The sequence below is a fragment of the Centroberyx gerrardi genome, chromosome 3 (genome assembly GCF_048128805.1).
Source record: "Centroberyx gerrardi isolate f3 chromosome 3, fCenGer3.hap1.cur.20231027, whole genome shotgun sequence".
Lineage (NCBI taxonomy): Eukaryota > Metazoa > Chordata > Actinopteri > Beryciformes > Berycidae > Centroberyx > Centroberyx gerrardi.
The window spans coordinates 4,173,881-4,197,622 of record NC_135999.1 but is presented as its reverse complement, the minus strand read 5'-3'; the positions used below and the strand labels follow the sequence as shown (position 1 = coordinate 4,197,622).

At 41.9% G+C, this 23,742-nt stretch overlaps 1 protein-coding gene across 1 annotated transcript; it reads left to right on the top strand.

The window, feature by feature from the left end:
* Positions 1 to 10,232: 10,232 nt before the first annotated feature.
* On the top strand, positions 10,233 to 21,449 carry LOC139930192 (voltage-dependent calcium channel gamma-4 subunit). Its single transcript, XM_071923307.2, has 4 exons — positions 10,233 to 10,455; positions 19,158 to 19,241; positions 20,592 to 20,732; positions 20,878 to 21,449. Exons 1-4 carry the CDS (start codon positions 10,233 to 10,235, stop codon positions 21,447 to 21,449), a joined length of 1,020 nt encoding a protein of 339 aa, XP_071779408.1.
* Positions 21,450 to 23,742: the final 2,293 nt, after the last annotated feature.

The window sequence follows — 23,742 nt, the reverse complement described above, 5'->3', positions numbered from 1 at the left end:
TAGAACTGATAAATTAGATTCTGTGTTGCAGAGAAATGGGTAGTCCATCCAATGAGACTTTGAATTTAGTCTTTGAGTTCTTATATATTGTATAATTCACAAAAAAGTGAATAAAAGTAATAAAAGTACCTAAAATCCTTATTTGAGCCACCAAGCAACACTTCTTTTTCAATAAAATCTCAACTTTTATAATACAGTATTAGGAATAACAGGCCAATCAATTCTCAAAGTTGACTCATATTATATATAGATATTACTCAAATACTGTATGTGCTGCCTATACAGTATGTCAAATTGAAGGGTGACACCTGACAGTTCAGAAAAAGTCTTGAGTCATATTTTACATATTTTAAGGGGTGTGTACCTTTGCCAATACTCAAGGCCACATTAAACTGCCAGATTTTTGAAGGGAGTTTGGTGTGGCGTTCTCTCCATACAAAGAAAAAAGACGTGCATCAGCTCTGCTATGACATAAGCAGGGTTGGGGTCAATTCATGAATTAACTCATCAATTCCAATTCAGCTGAGGATTTGGAATTGGAATTGGAATTGGAATTTGAAAAAAAAAAAAAAAAAAGACCCATAGGAAACAAAATTGGAATTGAATTGGAATTTCAGGAAGTTTAATTTATTTCAATGAAAGTCTGTGAAATTCCATGTTTTTTTTTGTGTTTTTTTCATGGAATTTCATGGAATTCAATTCTGTTTCCTGCCATTCCAGTTCAACTCCAGTTCTGTTTCCTTACAGCTGGGTGCAATTCCAAATCCAGGAATTGCATTAGAATTTATCATGCATTCTCAATTCATGAATGCCCCCAACCCTGGACATAAGCAATTTTTACAGATACATTGATTCCCATGGACTCCCCAGATCATACGGGGTAAAAGCCTGTGGAAACTGATTATGTCTAATTCTATCCTGGCTCTGCGTGGCATATTTACCCTGCTCAGCTGTTTAAAGAGTGCTCATGTTCACTAAACAGAGTAGCAACAAAACACATGTTTTTATTGTGATATCATATATTTAATTGTGATATATTGTGATTTCACTCTAGTCTTACGAACTGTTAATTTATCACAGAATTGTCTTAACATTAACTATCTCAATGTATTCAATGCAAAGTATACAATGTGGACACGCCCCCTTATATGCACTAAAGTTCACATAAATACGGCACAATTATTTAAAAAGAAAATCATTCCAAGGAGAGACATTAGAAGACATGAAATCAGCTATTCCAACTATAACTTCTTGTATAATAAAAATGACTTCACATTTCAATAGAAAATGGGCCTCGGTCCTATTGACTTCTATTGAGGTGGTTTGGGTTTCAAGTTATTCTGCAGCCAGCCAGTAGAGGGACTATCTCTCTTGGCTTCAAAAGTCAAGGCCAGTTTTGGCCCCTTAAAGGAATAGTTCACCCAAACATGAAAATTTGGTCATTATCTACACAACCTCATGTCATATACACATAGTGAATGTATCTGTATCAACCTTCTCCAAAACAACTAAAGTGTAAAAACTAGTCTATATGAAGAGTATACAAAAAAATATGTGTATGGAGCTACAGGCAGTTGTGGACAGAGACAGTTTTGAAAAAGTCACTATTTTTTTTATTGTATAAGTAATGCATTTCACACACTGTCTATAATATTGAATAAATAGAAAAATACTTGAAAATACTTTTTTTAAACTTATTTTAAAACTATCAGCCTCTATTTACCAGCCAAAACTGCCATTAAAACTACTTTATAGAAGCATCACAATGCCATAATGGCCTAAACAAAACTCCCATGAGTCCAGCCTCGCTCACAGGACTAAGGAAAGGTGTTGAATAATGTATCAGCGGCTCCGTCTATTATTCTGTTTATCTCTCCATCCTCCCTCTCCCCTCTCCCCGTCCATCCTCTTCTCTCCATCTCTCCCTCGTCGTCTCTCTTTTCCTCGCCTGTCATCAGTCTTTCTTCCCTGACTGCTCGGGGGATGAGGCGTACCTCCTGTTGAATAAGTAACTTGTAAATACAGCCGGGTCCATCTCCATTCATTCCAGGTGGGAGGTCTCAAGGACGAGGACGGGACTTAGTGGCCCGTTCATGTTTCTCTCTGGTTTGTTATCTGTGTTGTGTTCTCTTTGCTCTGTGAAGCACTTTCTGTCAAACTTGCTTCATTTAAAGCGCTTTTTAAATTAATTTGACTGTATAGGAGTTGATGGAAGGAAGTGTGTACGTAAGTGTGCGTGTGTGTGTGTGTGTGTGTGTATGCGGCAGTGTGTGTGTGTGCGTGTGTGTTACACCAGAGCCATTGTTAGTCCTTTTCACACGAGTAGCTCCTTTTCACTCAGTGATTGTGAATTAAACTTGACCACAATCTTGTTAAAAAATTGATTTTTTCCCCCAGCAACTGTGAAAACTCTCCAAACCTGAGGCCAGAATGAACTGAAGGTCTTTTCAAACTTAAATAAGGTGTACAGAGTATTGACAGACTTAGTGTACAAAGGAGAGAAAGACAAAGCAAACTCTTCTCAGTTCAATTATTCTCAAAGCAAAAAACAATGAGCAATTAACTGAATAATTGAATTGCTTCCCCATATAAGTTAAAGAACATCAAACAACAACAGATAATTCTACTGCTTCTGCTGCTTCTTGTACTACTACTATACTACTAATAATACTAATAATATTAATTTAGAAAGTGCTTTTTCAAAGCTCCACAATCCATCAAAGAGTTCAAACAATCATAAAACGACACTATTAAACTATAAAAATAGCACAGACAGAACAGAAGAATAGAATAAGGCCCAGGAGCTGAGTCAGAAAGACAGAAGTAGGCTTTCTGCTTGGGTGAAAAGCTGTGTTAAGTTGTGACTTGAACATGAGTTTGAGAATCGAGGACAAACAAACAGGACTCTTATTCCACCAGGGACGCTGCTAACAAGCACCAAACACAGACATCTGGTTCATTAGGCCAGGTCACTATTACTACTTCCAGTCCCCAGCTGATTGGTAGTAAAAACATTTCCAGAGAATACTTTAGTATGCTACACTATGGAGTGAGGTGCTGTGGTATTTTACTCACTGAAACTGGAGTGAGGAAGAAAGAGAGAGAGAGAGAGAGAGAGAGAGAGAGAGAGAGAGAGAGAGAGAGAGGATGTAATAGTTATCCCTCCCTAGTTGCTGTACATTTTTAAAATTGCAGATTGGCCCAAAGGGGGTCTGCGCACGTGTGTGTGTGTGTGTGTGTGTGTGTGTATGTATGTACCTGCCTGTGTGCATGTGGTGACAATGACGATGATGATGATGACAATGATGGGGATATTTTTTCCACGTTTATGTGTATGCATGTGTGTGGTTTCGCATATCGTATACGATCATGTCTACGATGGTGGTGGTGATTATGTTCATGATGATGTGTGTGTATGTGCGTGTGTGTGAGAGTTTTATTGCAGTTTACTGCAGTTTTATTCTATGAGGCAGTAAACTGGGGGAAGGAGGATCTTCTGGTCAGAGACAAACTGCCTAGACCAGGTTTCCCACAGGGAACGCTGTGTTACACTTCATTTGCTCCTGTTACATGGAAATGAAGAGAGCAGACAGGTAAGATGGAGAGGTAAACACACCTGAATGTTGCTGTCAATAGGAAATAAGCAGTTTCCTTTAAAACATGTTCTCTATTAAACCCAGTCATTTAATGAAATGTGTGTGTGTGTGTGTGTGTGTGTGTGTGTGTGTGTGTGTGCGTGTGTGCATGTGTCTGTATGTTTACAAGTGTGCATGTCCACGCATTTAATTGCTTGCTTGTTTTTACCTGCCTTTGAAGGAAAATACACACCATTGGCAAATCAATTATCAAAAAAAGCAACTTTATTACAAGATATAACAGCTTGGGTTCCTGAAATAGTCGCAGAGAACATCCTTCTTTTAATCACTGATGTAGTGCAGCCAGATTCAAAGCCTGATTGGACTCAAGGGACTAGAAACTTGAAGCCTTTGAAGATCAGCCCTCCAACATGCACCCCTTCCCAAACTCTCAAAACCACCCACAGCGTGGAACTAGTTCACATGCTGCTACTGACCCGAGCCAAACTTGCAGCATTTTGAAACGTCAGTGACTTCAAATTAAACAACATGCATGGGCATGGGGCAGATGGTCCAGGGCCCAGGAGAACACCAAGGGCCTTGAAACCACCAAGGGAACACCAAGAAAGGCCTTGAAACCACCAAGAGAACACCAAAGTCCTTGAAACCACCAAGAGAACACCAAGAGCCTTTAAACCACCAAGAGAACACCAAGATCCTCGAAACCACCAAGAGAACACCAAGGGCCTTGAAACCACCAAGAGAACACCAATGGCCTTGAAACCACCAAGAGAACACCAAGATCCTCGAAACCACCAAGAGAACACCAAGGGCCTTGAAACCACCAAGAGAACACCAAGAGCCTTTAAACCACCAAGAGAACACCAATGGCCTTTAAACCACCAAGAGAACACCAAGAGCCTTTAAACCACCAAGAGAACACCAAGAGCCTTTAAACCACCAAGAGAACACCAAGATCCTCTAAACCACCAAGAGAACACCAAGGGCCTTGAAACCAACAAGAGACCACCAAGGGCCTTGAAACCACCAAGAGAACACCAATGGCCTTTAAACCACCAAGAGAACACCAAGAGCCTTTAAACCACCAAGAGAACACCAAGAGCCTTTAAACCACCAAGAGAACACCAAGATCCTCGAAACCACCAAGAGAACACCAAGGGCCTTGAAACCACCAAGAGAACACCAAGAGCCTTTAAACCACCAAGAGAACACCAATGGCCTTGAAACCACCAAGAGAACACCAAGATCCTCGAAACCACCAAGAGAACACCAAGGGCCTTGAAACCAACAAGAGACCACCAAGGGCCTTGAAACCACCAAGAGAACACCAATGGCCTTGAAACCACCAAGAGAACACCAATGGCCTTGAAACCACCAAGAGAACACCAAGATCCTCGAAACCACCAAGAGAACACCAATGGCCTTGAAACCACCAAGAGAACACCAAGGGCCTTGAAACTCTGTTTTTTCCTCCTTCTCTCTCTCTCTCTCTCCCTCCCTCCCTCTCTCCCTCTCTCTCTCTCTCTCCCTCCCTCTCTCCCTCTCTCTCTCTCTCTCTCTCTCTCCCTCTCTCTCTCTCTCTCTCTCCCTCCCTCTCTCCCTCTCTCTCTCTCTCTCTCTCCCTCCCTCTCTCCCTCTCTCTCTCTCTCTCTCTCCCTCCCTCTCTCCCTCTCTCTCTCTCTCTCTCTCTCTCTGCCTGTCTTTGACAGTTCAGCTCACATCCATCTCTCAACTCAAAGAACTGACCCTTAAAGCATCGCTCTCCATTTACAGTACATCTATAGATATCTGTGCATCCTAATCATAAGAAACGATTAAGAATTAGCTGTTGCACTCTACGGCTTATCATAGCACAGCTTACTAGCCTACGGCAGCCTGAGGGCTGAGTCTGTGTTTGCTCTCTTTTAGCCCAATCTCATATGCTCTTTATCTCTCTCTTCTGCTCCAGGCGCTGTCTAGACATGCAGCGTCTCGGTCGGCGATTGCAGCCAGCAGCAGCCATGTCTTTTCACTTCCTCTTACCGCCAACTAACACTAGAAACAAAAGCAAGCGCACAGGGTCATCACAGCATAGAGATTTGATATTGATCATAATTTTGTGAACAAGCATTTCTTTTAACCTTTACTTACCAAGGGGAGGGTTTTAATGAGCATGCATGCTCTTTTTCAGCAGAACCCTGCTTCATATTCATACAGTTTTACACACATTCACACCTGGGAGCTGCCCAGTACAAGCACAGTCTTCTGCTGTTAGCTGTTGAGCAGCTCCACTGAGGGAACTGCCAATTGAGTAAATAGTAGGGCTGCACAATAATAAAAAAAATACAAAATTGCAGCACAAACGCCTTCAATTTCCAAATCGCTAGAGGCTGCAATTACTTTATCAGAGTGGTGGCTGCTCAAAATGGACTCCTAAACGTGGTATTCGGGTTTCTGGTCTATGAATGAAATTGCACATTATAAAGCAAATATTAAGCAACAGTGTCTCAGTTTTTTATTTTAAAAATTTTTTGTTTTTGGGTTCGAATCCGGCCCAGGACCTTGGTCACAAGGTCTCTCTCCCTCTCTCTCCCAGTCTTTCCTGTCTCTCTCTACTTTGAACTGTATAAAAATACCAAATTATTGTTGTTGTAGCAATATCATATTGTGAACTTGAACTATCGTGAACCACCTGCTGCACATTGTCGTCCGTCAAATGCTTGCTGGGTATTCTATGACTATTTTGTAAACTAATTTATCAATATTTACCTTGCTTTTGCACTTATGACTTCTAGTAGGCAACTGAGGGTGTAGAGATTTGGACATAGTTGGAGTATTTGAGTCCAACCAAGAAAGTGTAACGTTACATACAGTAGGTCTGTTAAAACACAAATCATTCTGCCATACAGTTAATGTGCATGACACAAACATACACAAAGTTTCTAAGAGTCGGCTCGGAAAAATAGTATTGGTGACTCAAATGCCCTTCTATCTGTTCACACTCTCACTCTCGCTCACTGTCGCTCTCTCTCACTCTCTCTCTCTCAGATGTTTGTCTGTCAGCACTCCAGATGCCTAAAATCAACAACACACACACCATATCTTGGCTGGTATACCTCTATCCACTACCTCCCATCTCATTTGTATATCCAATCCAATTCCTCCATCTTTTTCTCTTTCAACCCTTCCTCCCTGCCTCACTTGGTCCCTCTTTCTCCATCTGCATTTCACAATTTTGTCCAAAGGAAACAAGATCCAAAGGCTTTGTCCTTTACCCAACAGTCTTGCCAAAATCAGCTCGGACTTAGACAAAATCATTTCAAAAGAAACAACCAATTATGTCCTTGATGGGGCTTCCAATTTCCTGTCTGAATAGCCCTGGCACCTTACTTGATCTCTCTCCCAGGCAGCCGCACAACATCAGTCCCTTTCACTGGATAGGCTGGGTGTGATGTAATGATTCAGTAAGAAGTGTCGCACCTAGTCTACTAGGTGGAAATCAATCAAAAGACACTAGACACAGTGATATTTGTAGGGCAAGTTCAGCGGGGCCATGGAGGAGTTGATCTTGGCGCAAGCAAACTTGCATGGAACAAAGCAACACTATTAGAAAAGAGGAAGCTGGCAGCGGAGCAAATACATCACCAGGAGGAAATGGCAAGCTGTCCCAAAGCAGTTTCTCATGTTGAGCAGGGACAATGGATGAACTGGAAAGTGTAGAGAGGAAGAGAAAGAACTTTGGAATGGAGACGTTGAGAATTAGATTCATTATCGGCACACCCTATGTACTTCCACATCACCCCAAAACCTCAAACAGTGGCTAGGTGAAAAGCCCACATGTCCTCTGTGCTTAGAAATAGCAGTGCTCAGACATACAGTATCTTGTCAGGATGTAAAAATAGCCTTTCCCAAGGACAGTACACTTGGCAGCAAAACCATAAGAGCCACATGAAAGCAAGAAGCTTAGATGCACTGACCAAGGGTGAGGTGGGGCAGGGTAGACGGCTGGAAAGCCACAGACACACACTGGGTCAGTTGGGTGCTGTGGATTTGTAGCCACACCCTCTACTAGTTTACTCAGGGAGTTAAAGAGCAACTAAACCCCAAACCCAAATCTGTGTAAAGCCCGACATCTAATGGTAAAAAGCATGCAGTGAAATTGCCATCTGCTATTGGCTGATCTTTGGTTCCAGGTGATGTCACCACCTGTTGTACTCTATAGAAGTGACATTACCTGGCACCAAAGATCAGCCAATAGCAGATGGTAATTTCAGTAGCATGCTTTTATTTACATAGATTTGGGTTTGGGGTTTAGTTAGGCTACTCTTTAAAGATTTGTGGACAAGGATTACACCAGTTACACCAGACCAGTATTATCCAATCAAAAAAGACACGTAAAAATCCACATGTGAATTCAAAGCACATGTGTCCTTGGTTTTCTCACATTGTATTCTGACTCATGTGACAGATTTTACTTCAGATGTAAAAATTTCAATTTCAAGATGAAGTTTTTTTTTTTTTTTTTCACATTTTCACCTGTCATTAGATATGCCAATATTTGTTTCACATGTGAAAACCTAATTTCACATGCAAAGAGACAATTCACAGGTGAAAATATCAATGGGAAATTCACGTAGGTTTTCACATGTGACTTTTTTATAAGGGATATATAAGGGATATATAAAGGATAAGCTAGGCTTCTACATAAGTCTTCACTCAAACTAGCCCAAGCCAGTCTCTAAAGTGGACCCAATAGCGCTCCTGCTCTCTGTCTATCTGTCTCTCACTTTCTCTCTTTCTTGTCCAATCTATTAAGAACTCGCCATGAAAGTTCAGACGGAGAGATTCGAGGAGAGATCTAACCGTTGCGCTCCCCCCTGAGTATGTCAACAATGACACATCTCTCCCCTTCCGTCTGCTCACCTCCTGTGACTTCCCTATTCTCCTCCCTCGGTTATGTAGTCCAGTGGAGGCGTTCCAGCGCAGCCTTGATCCTTGATCATCGTTGCACAAACATGCTGCACAAAAACATTCCCTCTCGCCCTGCCCACCACATGTTCTTGTCACTTGCTTTCCGCCAAACTCTGTAGAACTCTCTTCTACAGCCTCCCTCTCTGTCTCACTCTGTCCATCCTTGCCCTTCGCTCTCCCTTTCTTTGGTCCCACCTCTTTATCTTTTTCTCTTCATCTCCTCATCTTCATCCTCCCTCTCTTCTTTCTTCCTCACTTTATCTCCTTATCCTCTTTATCCCCCTTCTTTCGGCCCACGATCTCCAGCCTCTCCCCCCCTCCATTCCCCCTTTCCTCACACACACACACACACACACACACACGCTTCTCACTTTCTTTTGGCCCTCCTTGCAGGGAGGAAGTGATTCAGAGGCTGTGATCATAGGAAGGGGCTCCCAGTCAAAGAAATGGGACAGTATAAACAGCAGCAGCCCGGGCCAAACCCTGCAGGCCCTCAGTGGTTGCCTGTCTCTCTCTCTCTCTCTCTCTCTCTCTCTCTCTCTCTCTCTCTCTCTGTCTCTCTCTCTCTCTGTGTCAGTGTGAAAGAGAAGATCCCTCCGCAGAAAAGACCCCCAACTGCAAATAACTGAGGGCTTAAAGTAACAGGCTCTGCCCTAAAACGAATGCTTGTTAGGCTGATATCTGAGTTTCTGTGTGCTTAGTTTCCTTGTTTTATGAGTTGGGAGCTTTTGCAAGTAGACTACTCCAACTTCAAAATGGTTTTGATCTATGTATTAACACATATTCAATCGCAATGTTTTCGATTAATTTAGAGCTGATGCTAAGTTCAAGTTTTCATGGAAACCATGGAAACATTTCATGGAAATCTAATATCTCTAATCTCCACTCTGCTTTATGTGAATGGTGGTTTCAGTGTTTTTCCTGAGTTTGTCGAACCCATGGGAAATTTTAGAACTGATGAACTAGTGTGTGTGTGTGTGTGTGTGTGTGTGTGTGTGTGTGTGTGTGCATGTGTTTGTGAACACTGGGGGCCGCTGGGGTTGTATGAGAGTATGTTTGATGATCCTACATGATAGAGAAACTGCAGAAACATTTTTTTTTATTCTTTCGTGGAGAAAGTGTCTTCTCGTGTTACGCAACATTACTGTACGTTAGGTTGGCTCTTATGCTTTCTCCGCTGCTCTAAGCTGCTGAAACTCTGCCGTTTCCCATTGGCTTGGCTACAGCCGAGGAAGGTGTGGTCTGGATAAGCGATGCTGCAGCCTTTGCCAAATCCATGCAGTTTAATATAGAAAAGTAGACTGTGGACAAGTCGAATCCGTGGCTATGTGATCGACATATAGACGTTATTCCTTTTCTTCTAAACAAATAAAACAAAATCTACTTTTTCCAGGAATGCTTTTCTAAGTTTCTAAATTCCCACCTGTAGCAGAATTGAAAGCATGCCCGTTGAACTTCAAGGGATGAAACCAAACCCGCGATCACCGTACGCAGCTCGGCAACTCGGACTGAACTCCGACTGAAGTTTGCGTGGAAGAGGAGCTCCTCATCCAGCAGTGAACGGATTTAGATTTGGGGACGATGAGGGAAGAAAACGCGAGAGTCGGGTGCTTTTGACGCGCGCGGTCGCGTCCTCGCCGTGTGTGCGCAACCCGCTGTGGAGGATCCGACACATTATGAGACGCCATGGCGTGGTGTGACCGAGGGGTTCAGACTCTGCTGACCATCGCGGGGGCCTTCGCCGCCTTCAGCCTCATGACCATCGCCATCGGCACCGACTACTGGCTTTACTCCCGGGCGTACGTGTGCAACGCCACCAATGTCACCGCGGACGAGACCCAGATGCAAACCAAGAAAGTCAAAGGCGACCTTACGCACTCCGGGCTGTGGAGGATCTGCTGCATCGAAGGTAAAATATAGGCTGTTAAAGTTATTGTTGGTTAGTTTAAGGGGGTTGACAAACTTTTTTCATGACAAGGACTCTATTTCTAAAAATCTATTTCCTCTCCATTTTAACTCCATTAGACCATGGATCTGCACTTTGTAAAATGATGTGCCAGTGATTTCCCTTTTTTTGTTGTTAGATATGACAGAATTAATAAGAATAAGTGTCTGTATTGTAGGTGGGGAGGTAACATACATTCATACATTCTGCCATTGCGCCTTCTTTATAGGGAGGGAAATAAAAGTGACAAACTGTTCCTCCTTTTGCTGGGGACCCACTGGAACCCCTTCAAGGACCCCCAAGGGTCCCCGGACCCCACTGTAAAAACAAAAGTACCCGAAACGCTCTGTATTCGGTGTGAAAAAGCACGTAGACATGAACGATATGTATCCCATTTGGTTGTCGTAAGAGGAAAAAACGTGACAATGCACCGACAATTCAAGCTGCCCAAAGGCGCAAAAATGTTCCCAGCCATATTTCTGTTATTATTTTTCTGTGAGGTTATACCTGCATTGAATTTGCCTGTTAAAAAGTTACAAAGGCATGGTATTGTTAAAGAGAGATTGGAAGAAAGAAGAATGTCTGCTGCTTGTTGCGCGCAATGCGTGCGTAATGATACGCTCGTGACAGTTTCTTTTGAGAATTATTTAGTTAAAAAGACGAAATATGCTGTTCGATCATGACAAAACGTTGAACCTAACCATTGTTTTATGTTATGAATTTTGTCTTAAGAGCGAGAAAATGTCGGTTCCACCTCAGTAATAATTTAAGGATCCATTAATTTCCCCATTAACGCGATGCGGTTGCCTGGCAACGCCTTCCGTCAATTTGCTTAACATGGTGAAAATAAGTTTTAGAAATAGATTTTTTGGTTTTTGCTAGAGTATGACTTATTGCCTCGCGATATTCTGTTGTAGTCGACATGTTTTCAACTCCTGTGTTGTGTGTCCATGTCCTCACCAACACACAGCAGTGCAGAATGGGGCTGGGCTGCCTGCGCAGAGAGCAGCTCGTTGTGGTTTGGACATGTTTGCACACCAGTGCGCACGAGCCCTTCATTAGAAAGAAGCCAAATTTGTAAAAAAAAAATAAAAAAAAATTATCCGTGAAAATGTTCACCATTGACACCTTCACCCAGTTCATAGTTCAGCTCATTTCAGTCCTGCCTGATTTGTCGCTGTCCACTGCTGCTGGTGCTGAAACCTCCACCGCCACAAATGAGTTTTGTTCCCTTGAAAAAATCATTTTGTTCACTTGCGCAAGACAACTTCACACACAAAACGCCAATCATCATGAATTGTATTGTTATTATTTATTTATTTTTGCCCCGCCCCCAACCAAACACCCATCTTGAGCATTCGTTGTCCAATGGGAATAATCATCAGAACTTGACTTGGAAGTATTAGGCCTATTCATCATTTGAACGCCAGGACTGAAGTTTTCTCTAGACTGCAGTTGCTTCTGATCAGCTTTTCCAGCTTTGTCCTTAGTGAGTGATGCATCTGAGTTTAAGGAAAAATCCATTGACTTGTGTCCTGTCATGACATTAGCAGTAATAATAATACGTTAATAGTTCTGTGTGTGTGTGTGTGTGTGTGTGTGTGTGTGTGCATCATAGAAGTGCCACTCCATACTGTTGCTCTGCTGTTGCTCTGCCCTGTTGCTGTTACTGTAATGTAATAAGAAACCCATTGGTACATCAGAAATACATCAAAATAAACTTTCCCTCTCTCTTGCTTCAGTCTCTTCACAGTATAATCTACTGAGGTGAGATGGACGGCACACTGTTCTTTCTTTTCCCACCATCCTCTCTCTCCCTTTTCATATTAGTTCTGTTCCCTTATGGAATTTAAACTGAGAGGAAAAATCTCTCTCTCTCTCTCTCTTTTTTTTCTCTTCTTCTCTTTCTCTCTCTCATTTCTCTCTCTCTCCCTCTCTTTCTTTCTTTCTTTCTCTCTCATCTCTCTCTCTCCCTCTCTTTCTTTCTTTCTCTCTCTCTCTCTCATTTCTCTCTCCCTCTCTCTCTCTCTCTCTCTCTCTCTCTCTCTCTCTCACACACACACACACACACACTAATCTCACCAATCGCCACTACTGCCACACCCTTTCACCATCTTTCAACAGCAGGGCCAAGAAGGGCTTTCCAAGGCCTCGGCAAAGTCAAAATGTTTATGACACCCAGTCAAAAGCAGTTTGTTCAAAATGAGACTTAATACATAAAATACTAGGTTCTCCTTCCTTACATTGAGTTGCACCCTCTTTTGCACTTCTCTACTTTATCTACATTTCCTCTTCATGATTGAAGTGAGTAAGGGATCACAGCTTTCACTTGGACTCACCTGGTCAGTCTCTTTCATGGAGTTTTGGACACTTACTGGATTGTCCAGTTTAGAAGCCACGTCTGCCAGAAACAAGATGCAGTTTCTGAAAAAAGTTGTATTAGAGAGAAGTGACAGAGAGTGACATAAATAATGAGGACGCCCTGACCCTGACTACTAGAAGAAAGCGCACTATAGTCTCTGGCAGGAGGTGTGAGGTGAAACAGAAGCCTGTATGAGCGTAGCGCCTTGTAAAGACAGAGGGAAGGAGAGCAACGACGGCGGACGGGCTTTTACAGTTTTTTTTGATTGCTAAGACACATTTCTTGAAATTTTGCTCCATTTCCCAAAACTCTAAACACAAATGCATAACTGCACACTCATCTTCACAAACTTCAAACTTCCATGTCAAAACCAAACTCTCCACTCAAAACCATGTAATCTTACATCTAAACCAAACTTTGCCTTCAGACATCACACAAAAGCCATCAAATACACAGACACTACAAAACAACCATTACACACTGGTGAGATCAATTCAAAACACTACCGTAAAAACCTGTTACTGCAATGAATAATGGAGCTTATGGTTTTCCCCCAGAACAACCTCTTTACATGATGAACACAATGTAAAGACACAACACATGTATACATTTTCAAAATGTTTAATTCCTTACTGTAATGTACTGTAGTAAAATAAACAGAAATTGAGTGAAAAAGTAAATGTACTGTAAAAATATGCAACTGATAAAGAACGTAGAATACAGTAAAATAATTTCCATGTATTTACCAATATAAACCAATGAAAAAAACAACATTTTGTACATAAAGAAAGAAATCACATTTATTCTGTCTCAGCATCCCGTCTCTGGTCTGGGTCAGGCCAGAGATTCTCATCAACATCACATCACAAAACAAGTGAACTGACCCATGGCCCTTTTATCTATCTATCCTGAGCTTCTGATTGGTGTGTGAACAATTTTGACTCTTAGTGTTTCCACCTGGGGAATTGTCTGTTAATTGGGTTCGAGCTGTGATGACTTGAGTTAATGATATTGAATGCCAGTGCTTTCTAAATGAACACATGGTGCAGCCGGTGATATATGAAGGGATTTGTGTGTAGAGTTTTTCACAAAAAGTTCAACAAATCTGAATCATGTGTGGAAACAGGGGAATAGTGTTTATAGTTTTGGGAAATGTGTCTGTCTTTTGGTAGATGGCGTCATGGTTTGGGATGTTTAGTTAATAGGCCCAGTTATAGTGTGTAAGCGATCGAGAAAAACTGTAAAAGGAAACAAAGTGAAGGGTTGTTCCGCAGCCACTCGTGCTGAAATGAAACAAGAACTCCCACTTAAGAACTCATCTCTGATCTGATCCGAGCACAGCGGAGTGGAACTGGAAGACGTGTTTCAAAGAGACGGCCTGTCCGACTTCAAATGGACAGAAAAACAACCTGTTGAGTTGCTGTCAAGCCAAAATCTCACACTGGTATTTTTAATGGCGACTGTGTGATTTTCTGTGGATTGTAAAGATTTTGTGAGTGTATGTGTGTGTGTCTGGGATGGTGGGTATGCACCTGTGTTTGGCTTAGGTGTGTGTGTATGTGTTGCATGCTTGTGTGGAGTGTTAGTGTGTGTGTGTGTGTATGTGTGTGTGTGTGTGTGTGTGTGTGTGTGTGAGGTAGCCTGGTGAATGCATTAGTAAGATGTCAAAGGCGTCCTCTGAGAAGCGGAGCTAGAAATGTGATTCTGGGTTGCCGGGGGGAGGTTGCCATGGCGAAGCTATGCTGAGTAATAAAAGATGGGCTCCGGTCTCTCAGACAGATGGGCTCTGGGGAGATACACCCCCCCCTCCCCCCCCCCCCTCCCCTACTGAGCTCTCTCTCTCTCTCTCTCTCTCTCTCTCTCTCTCTCTCTCTCTCTCTCTGTCTTCCTATCTTGGTCCCTGTCGCTCCTCTGATTGACTTATTGCTCTTTCGTTCATTAGTTATTGATACACTTCCTTTCTTTTACCTTGATTTCATGACTTTTTTGTTTGATCTTTTCTAAAAAACTTTTTTCTCTCACTTTTTTTTTCTTTCTAGCTTTCTTCTTCTCTGCACCCCTCGCACCTTTTTCCCAGACCTTATGGATGAGACAGTCAGGCAAAAGCGATTACACTGATCTACCAAACTTGAAATACTCGTACTAATACATGCCAACAATACACACACACACACACACACACACAGTATATTAGACTACACATTGATTGTGCATCCACTATCAACACAAAGATCGTGTATGTAGATAACAAAGGAAAGGGAAGCTGAGAGAGAGGGGGAAGAGGGAAAAGAGTCAGAGAAAGAGAGAGAGAGAGAGAGAGAGAGAGAGAGATTAATTGGGAATGAGGGCAGGACAGTGGTGTTGCGAAAAAGAGAATAAGAGTTGAAAGAGATTGAGTGAGGTTGAGGCAGAGGGAGACAAAGCTGTGGCGTCTGTGCAGACGGACTGAGTCTGGGTCATTAGAGTTCTTCCATCACTCTCTCTCTCTCTGCCTTTTCTTCTTTTTCTTTCTTGGCACTCTCTTCTACTAACCATTTAAAAATGCTGTGAAGACTTTGTACCCCCAAAAAAAACACATTGGAAATGTTTACTGATGGCTTAAATGAAATTATGTCAATATATTGAACAGATATATTAGAAAAATTAAAAAGTTCATAAGCTGGAGAAGTAACTTGTTTTGCTGTTTGCTGATGATGTTCTGTACTATCCTACAAGGAGACTCAGGCCAGAAAATTCATAAAATGGTTATGCCGGTGATAAATGTTCACTCAAAATAGCCCAAAATCCATTTCCTTTATTTCCCTGTAAACACACTATGAAGGGCAACTTATTAAACCTTCATTTTACTGAACTTGACACTTTTTTCCCCAAGTTTCAGTGGATACAAGTGGATCTGTTAGTCTGTCTTTACCACAGATTAGCATGGTAGCGACTTAAAAAAAGCTACAATGATCCTGTTAAGTTGCAGGAAGTATGGTGATGATAAAGTGTTTGACTTTAATTATATGTCATTACTGGTTCTTTGTTTTTTATCCCAAATACTGTGGAATAGAGATGGGAAGTGTGACTCCATTAACTGACTCATATCTCTAGTTGCTCATCGATTTATTTTATCGATTTCTTTCACCTATATAAAAATGTCCCAGTATACAAGAATTTCCTCAGACCCACAGAAAGTGATGCATTTTACGTTTACAGAAGCAACAACAGCGGTTTGTTTGGAATAAATATAAGAAAGTAGAAGAAATATAAGGCACCACAGTCTACATTGAGTATCTTTATCATTACAGTATGTTGGATCAGTGCCTACATTGAGTGCAAAACACCAAAGCAATGACCGCTTATCACCAAAGGTGTCGCCAAAATCAATAAAAGTCTAGAGCAGTTTCACAGTAGCATCATTGGCAAGGCAGGAAGGCCACAAACTGTCTAACCCTGACTCAGCCTGAACCTCATGCTAACTGACTCACAGTATAATGTGTACAGACGGCACACACATGCTGCCCACTCACATGAATCAGCGCTGTGGCACACTCTCGCATGCCTGTGTGTTGCCTGTGCGATCGCGGCTCAGCTGGCCATTGACTGATTTGGATAAACAGTGCATGACTCGTGGGTTTCACTTGGCGGGTTGGAGTGCTTAAAGGGGTAATCCGCGAGATCCTCATTTTTATTTTTACTTTGTTGCTCAGCGCTCATTGCTGTGGTGTTTCTGCACTGCTCTTCCCAGAGATCACCTGTCAATCAAACAGTGTGTCCAGTACTGTGACGTTCATGGGTTATTACTATAAAGTATTCAAAAATTAAACAAGTTTGAGAATCTGTGAGTTTGTGGACAAACGCACAGCACCAATTCCCAGAGATGCACATATTCCTGTCTAAAGGTGCTGTCAATTGAAATTAGGATTCTGTTCAATGTTGAATTTAGATTTTAATTCATATCAAATCACTCTCTAAAGAGTGATTCAAAAGAGCAATTTGTGAGTCTGCTATCTCTACAGTGCAGTCAGTGGCTGCAGCTGAGGATTTGGCCGTTATTCACCAAGACGACTCTCTGACACTCCCTCTGTTCAGCTCACATCTCCTTGACATATTTCCTTTTTATCAGGGGCACACGTCATGAACTGAGCTCTCATTTCTGTCTCATAAGGCCATTAAATTAATAAAGGACACAAGGCAATTTCAGTAACAGACTTCGGTGGTGATATCATCCTCATGGAGACAATCGAGTGCATGATGTTGGGAAGGCAGGCAACCTGAGGCTTATGGGTTAAAGTTCCCATACTATTCAGTTTTCACATATACTATGGCTCAGGATGAGAATAATGTTCTTTAAGATGTTTTGGAAATAAATGTAGTTTTAGTTAAAAGGGTATTTGAAGACTTGAAAGCAGAACTGTCACAATACTGGACCCTGATTGGCCGAAAATACCAGCACCTCTGATTTAAAGTTGTAAAATGCAACTGTCTGCCTTTAGGCAGATGGTCTATTGTTAGTCCCACCCCTCCCCCTCAGTTGGGCAAGTTCCCAACCTAGCACTTGTCACTCATCTTGATGAGCTGTCTACCTTGAAATGGCATCTAGCCTGAAGCTGAAGTAACCAGCACCCATAAAGCCCACAACAGGTGTTAAATATGCAGACAGCAAGGAATGTGACATTAAAAAACACTAAAAAGCAATGCCGATGTTCACCATGTTTGTGAACAGGTCTTGTTGCCTTGATAGCCACAACCCAGCTCACCACAGGCCCCGCCCACAGCAAATGGTGAGCGTCCCCAAACATCCTGAGCATCATTTAGGCATGTGCACAGGGTCACAGACACACGCAGACTGATAATGTATCAAATATCCTATTTATTTATTGGTATTTTAATGTCAAAAAGGTTTTTCATATTGTAGCTTTAAATAAGGCAAACCTGTGGAATTGCAGAGGGTGTGTCAGTTCAAATTCAGCAAACCTGCCTGAATGGAAAGATTTTAGCAACTGTTTATTGAGGTGAGCCAATCAAGACCAAGTCCAGTTGAGATGTGAAACTTGAGATTTTTGGATGGATTTGTTTTTGAAAAGGCAATAATTTTAAATTTAACCACTCAAAGAAATCAAATTTTAACAGTGTCTACATAACACATCTTTGATCAGAGGGAAATCTGAATTTCTATCATAGGGACCCTTTAAAACAAATTCAAAGCAAATTTTGGACAAGGTTTTGACACTGGTAGTAGGGAGAAAGTGATAAGGAGGTTATAAACTTTATCATTGATTGGCATTGAATAACTGATAACGTGGGCTACTCAATTGACCTTTTTCAGATCAGTGATTCTAATGTGTTATCAATGTGTTATCAAGAGAAAACCAGCGATGGGGGAACTATTTGGCTCAGGTTCTCAACTTGAATTTTCACTGCCACATTAAAACCGATTTGTCTCAATGTTTGCCGTTTGTATTTTTAACCTGTTCTGCCACCTGAAGCAGTATAGCAATCGACCTCACCATCCTCAACAAAGGAACAGCACAGTTGAACTTATGCAGCTTCAACATGCAGTATTTAGTATTTTCTTCACCCTCAGATCAGTTGCAAATGTGACAGCGAAAACGCCGCCACAGGTCTGCTCAGACATTTTCCACTTTGTCACACAGTTTCAGACTGTTCTTATTAAATGTGTTGCTCAACGATTTTTTCCCAGTACATTAAACAGTGAATGTGAGAATCCAAGCTGTGCTTAGTCATGTTTGCATGTTTAGACATGTAATTATCATTTTAAAAAGATGATTTCCGTGCTTAATGATTCATCTGCCGGTAGGTGTGCAGCGGAGCTCCAAAGCAACTCGCACAGTAACAAAGTCAGAGATGACAGGGCGAGGCGGCGAAATCAGTCCTCCGACTCTTAACTCAAAGTCTAACCTTTCAATATTCATAATGCTCCAATGTTTTATTCTCTTAAAAGTGGAGGGGAAGATTTTCTCAGTGAAGAGATTCGGTCTTTGAATAGAAGGTGCCTGAGGGCTTGAGAACTTCAGAACAGCCTGTCCTCAAATGGTTTCCAACATGGTTAGTGGTGAAGACAGGACAGTTCAGCCCGAGTTTAGACGCTCCTTTGCTAAAAAATGACTCCGGTTATCTAGCTTCTTTGTCTCAGTATCATAAGAGTCATGTGGAGATTAATTGGATGGACATTGGACGCTCCATCGTGAAGACACTGTGTCTCCATCACCATTTAACCCCGGTTGTCATTTATTCCCTGTATAGACGGCTGTTGCCACCCATCACATTTACACCCTGTGTGCATTTGGCTTCTCCACAGGTATCAACAAAGGAAGCTGTTTCCGGATCAATCATTTTCCCGAGGATAACGACTACGATACAGACAGCTCCGAGTACATCTTACGTAAGTCCCTGCAACCTCCTCATCTTCAAACGCTTCAACCTTTAATCCTTTCTCCTTTTCCTCAGCGGTGATGGAGTTATCACAAGGGTACTTAATGTGTCATGACTCCTCAATACCTCCCCCATAAAAGCCTGATGTCATGGCAGTAATTGGAGCTATGGAGATGATGAAGTGTGTTTTGTGGCGATGAGTAAGTAGGGGTTGTCTCCAGTGTGACTTTACCCACGCAATAAGCTCATCTTACATTCGATCATGGCAGTTTAATGAAGACGTCGTTAGAAATGTCACTGAGTGGCTGGATTTACAGTTGTCAAACCTGTGTTGGTAGATTTAAGGTTATTATTATTATTTTTTTTAAATCCATCCGTTTTTACTTTACAGTCAGCAAATCACAACTGTACTTGATCTTTATTGGTACCCCTCCTAAGCAACTGATTACATCATTACAGTTGTCTATATTTGACGATAGGGAAAGCCTCCACTCAGTAGGTTAGCATGGAAGGGCTGGTTCTATCTGTTAACCAGACCACAGTAATAGAAATATTCTGAAGGAGTTTTTAAAAGAAATGCCCTTAATTGCACTTTATATTTTTTAATAACAACACTACTGGACATATTATTCCTTCGCCAAAACAGTGCATTTGAATTAAGATATGACCTCATTAATAATAATAACATCAACACTACTATTACTGCTACCACTAATATTTCTATTACTACGACTACTATTACTATTACTACTACTACTATTATTACTATTACTACTAACAATAATAATACTACTACTAATACTAGCACTACTACTACTGCTACCACTAGTACTACAATTACTACCACTAATATTTCTACTACTACTACTATTTCTACTACGACTACTGCTAATAGCAAAATGAATAGCAAAAACATTTTTGCTAGATGATTATGAAAAACTTGAACTATGTTTTAGAAGGGATAGATTCCATAATGCTCGCTTCATTGGTAAAGCATGGGAAAAAAGGCCGGATATTTTGTTTGTGTGATATCTGAGTTTGCTGAATGTTTTTCTTTTTTTATGATGTTGTACACCCACGTAACTAGTTGGTAGTGTCATGTAAGTCCATGTGGGCTGGGCACCTTGTGTATGACACTTAATCAATCAACTAATAAATGAATCAATTAAACTACCACCAGTACTACTACTACTACTACTACTACTACTACCACAATTACCACTATTGCCATTGAGTCTGAATAGCATATATGCCCAGCCTCTATCTTACTCATTTAAAGGATTGCATTTCATCATTTGCACTAAGCGGAGGTTCCCACCCTCTCATCCTCATCTAAAATCTTTCCCCACTGTATGAACAGGCATAGTGCGAGCGTCGAGCCTCTTCCCCATTCTCAGCACCATTCTGCTGCTGTTGGGGGGTCTGTGTGTCGGGGTGGGACGCATCTACAGCAGCAAGAACAACATCCTGCTCAGTGCCGGCATCCTGTTTGTGGCCGCAGGTAGGACAAGGCTGACAACGCACTTCAGATACACACACATGCAACTGGACTGACACCCCAGACTGCAAAACAAACACAGATTCAGGCTTCTTCTGTCTTTTCCCCTCTCCCTCCGTCCCTCCTTCCCCATCTCTCTCCTCCTCAGGCCTGAGCAACATCATTGGCATCATCGTCTACATCTCCAGCAACGCCGGCGACCCCAGCGACAAGAAAGACGAGGACAAGAAGAACCAGTACAACTACGGCTGGTCCTTCTACTTCGGCGCCCTCTCCTTCATCGTGGCCGAGTTGGTCGGCGTCCTCGCCGTCAACATCTACATCGAGAAGAGCAAAGAGACGCGCTTCCGGGCCCGACGCGACTTCATCAAGACCACCTCTTCCTCGTCGCCGTACTCCCGCATCCCGAGTTACCGCTACCGCCGAAGACGCTCGCGGTCCAGCTCCAGGTCCAGCGACCCGTCCAGAGAGCCCTCTCCAGTGGGGATGAAGATGGGTGGAGGAGGTGCAGCAGGAGGAGGAGGAGCAGGTGGAGGGATGGGGTTGGGGCTGCCGATGGGGGATATATCCATGTACGCCCTCAGCAGGGACCCTATGAAGGGCGGAAGCGGGACGGCGGGGCCCTACAGTCCGCAGAGGGACTCTGGATTTTTACAAGTCCACAACTGCTTCCAGAAAGACATGAAAGACGGAGTGAACAGGAGGACCACGCCAGTATGAGGTCAGGAGTGTGTCGCTGTGCGGAACAATAAGCTTGAGAACAGAGGTGGGACAATACCTGGCATTAGACGTTGTATAGTTGATGACAAAAGGACAATTCGTCCCCTGGGCTGTTCAGCCAGCAGCGATGTTGAAAGGTCAGAGCGCAAATTTTCCTTCCTTCCCTCTGTGACACAAATGTGCGAATACGTTTCATTTGGAGGAAGGGGAAGACTCTGTTACCAAGAACTCTTAATCATGCTACTTAGTATCTTCTAAAGTTCCCATGAAATGAACTCTCATTACTTTTACTTCCTCAAAATCAGTGTATCTTTAATGGTGACCTCATGCTGCACCAGTAGGTGTAAATAAAAATTCCAATAAAACCATCACAGGTTTTAGAACAGTCCCGCCCCTCCACCTTTCCCATAAAACAAGACTGCCTTTCTCACCCAGACTGATATCCCATTGGTTTACACTTTTGAATGATCCTTCACTGCGTTATGTCGCACCCCTACATCCTGTTTCAACAGGAAATACATCAAGTCAAGGAAGTAAAGATATCGTTTCATGGGGTCTTTAAAAAATAGATTTAGTAGTAATATTTGAAGAGTTTCATTCCAAAATGAGAAATCCACAATTCCTTTTTAAAGGATAGTCACTTAACTTCTTGGTTGACAAAAGGATACTACTTTTCTAGAGTGAATCCCCTATATTTTAGAGATATTGAATGACGAACATCAGGTAACGATTTTTGTTTTTTTTCCAAAATGGATGTATAGTGTTTTTGGAAATGAAGTCTTCATTTCTTTTTGTAATTTACACTGAAACAAAAAAGAGCCACATGTTTGTCTGTCTCCAAAATTAGTTGCTACAATATAACGATTTATGTGGCTGTTTGTTTAAACTCTTTTGAGCGAGTATTGGTGTATTGTGTTTCGTTTAACTTTAAAACCACAACTGGTGCTAACTTAAACTGTACACCTTTTGATAATTGTAAGCCTTCTCAACTGCCATTTAAAAACTTATACTGTATCTCAATAACCTCTTTCAACCTTGTATGTGAGTCAAGTGATGAATATGTATGTGTGCTTGTTACAGATCTGAAACACTGCCGCATTACGATGCTTATTCACGTATGAATATAAATTCCTGTAGATAGGGAGAGTGGCAAGACACACATTTATGTCAATACATTCCAATATACTGTATGATATATCAGTCCAAACAAAAGGACTTTATTTGTACAAACTATTTGTGTAGTATGTTCTCCGTTTGCTCAGGGAAGTTGTATGGAACAAATTAATCGAGACCTTATTAGATGAAGAGTATATTATGAAAAAAAAGCAGTCCTATTTAAGTTGTTTTGGTTTCCTTACCTAAGCCAGACAGACTGTTACAGTAGGTGTCTATATAAATAGAGGTGAGATCACACTGTATCTGTTGCTGTCAGTACGTTAATTAACATGACTCCTGTTTCTGTGTTTATTAGCTTTGTGTTCAGAGGGTTTCGCCTGGTACAGATGCTTTGGTCACACTGCAAAAAATACAGATGTAGCTATCGCAGAACTCCCACTTACTACTGTATGCTTGCTGCTGCGCTGTTGCTCCGTCCCAAGAGGAATTATTTGGAAACTAACAGTACTTTCATATCTTTATCTTTTTCAGGAATGGTTTGGTAACTCATGAACTGAGAAAACATTTTGAGCTACTATGTATTTTTGTGATTTTGTTCTGCTGAATTTGAATACAGAACTAATGCAGGATAGATGTAGGATAGCTATCTTTGGTGAAGGATGGCTAGCATTGTACGTAGCTGCTGTTCTTCTTTTGATGACTTTGTGTTTAGAGCATTCCAGAATTTCTTTTTTTACTAACGCACAGATCAAAGATCCTTTACTCATCTTTACATTCAATCTCTAACCCTCCAGCAAAGAAACACTTCAACTCTTTGGATCAGAATTAAAGGACAACTGCCCCAAACAGTGGGGGGAGCGAAAAAAAACAACATAATTCTTCAAAACTCAACTTTATAATTACAGTTAACTTCACTTTGAGATTTGCATGCGGTCTGATGCAAAGTATGAACCTAAAATTGGTTTGTACGAGGCAACACGCCGCGCCCAAGCACCTCATTTTCCACGCCGTTTGCCTTTTCTCATAGAGGAGGTATTTAGCTAATGGCGCAGGGGTTGATGGGCCTGTTATGCTGTGTTATGAAACTGCGTGGCAGCCAGTCGGGCAACCACAGGGTGTTAAAGGGAATCGGCATCAGCCAACTTCAAGCTTGATTGAGCTAACTGGCTCCCAAATG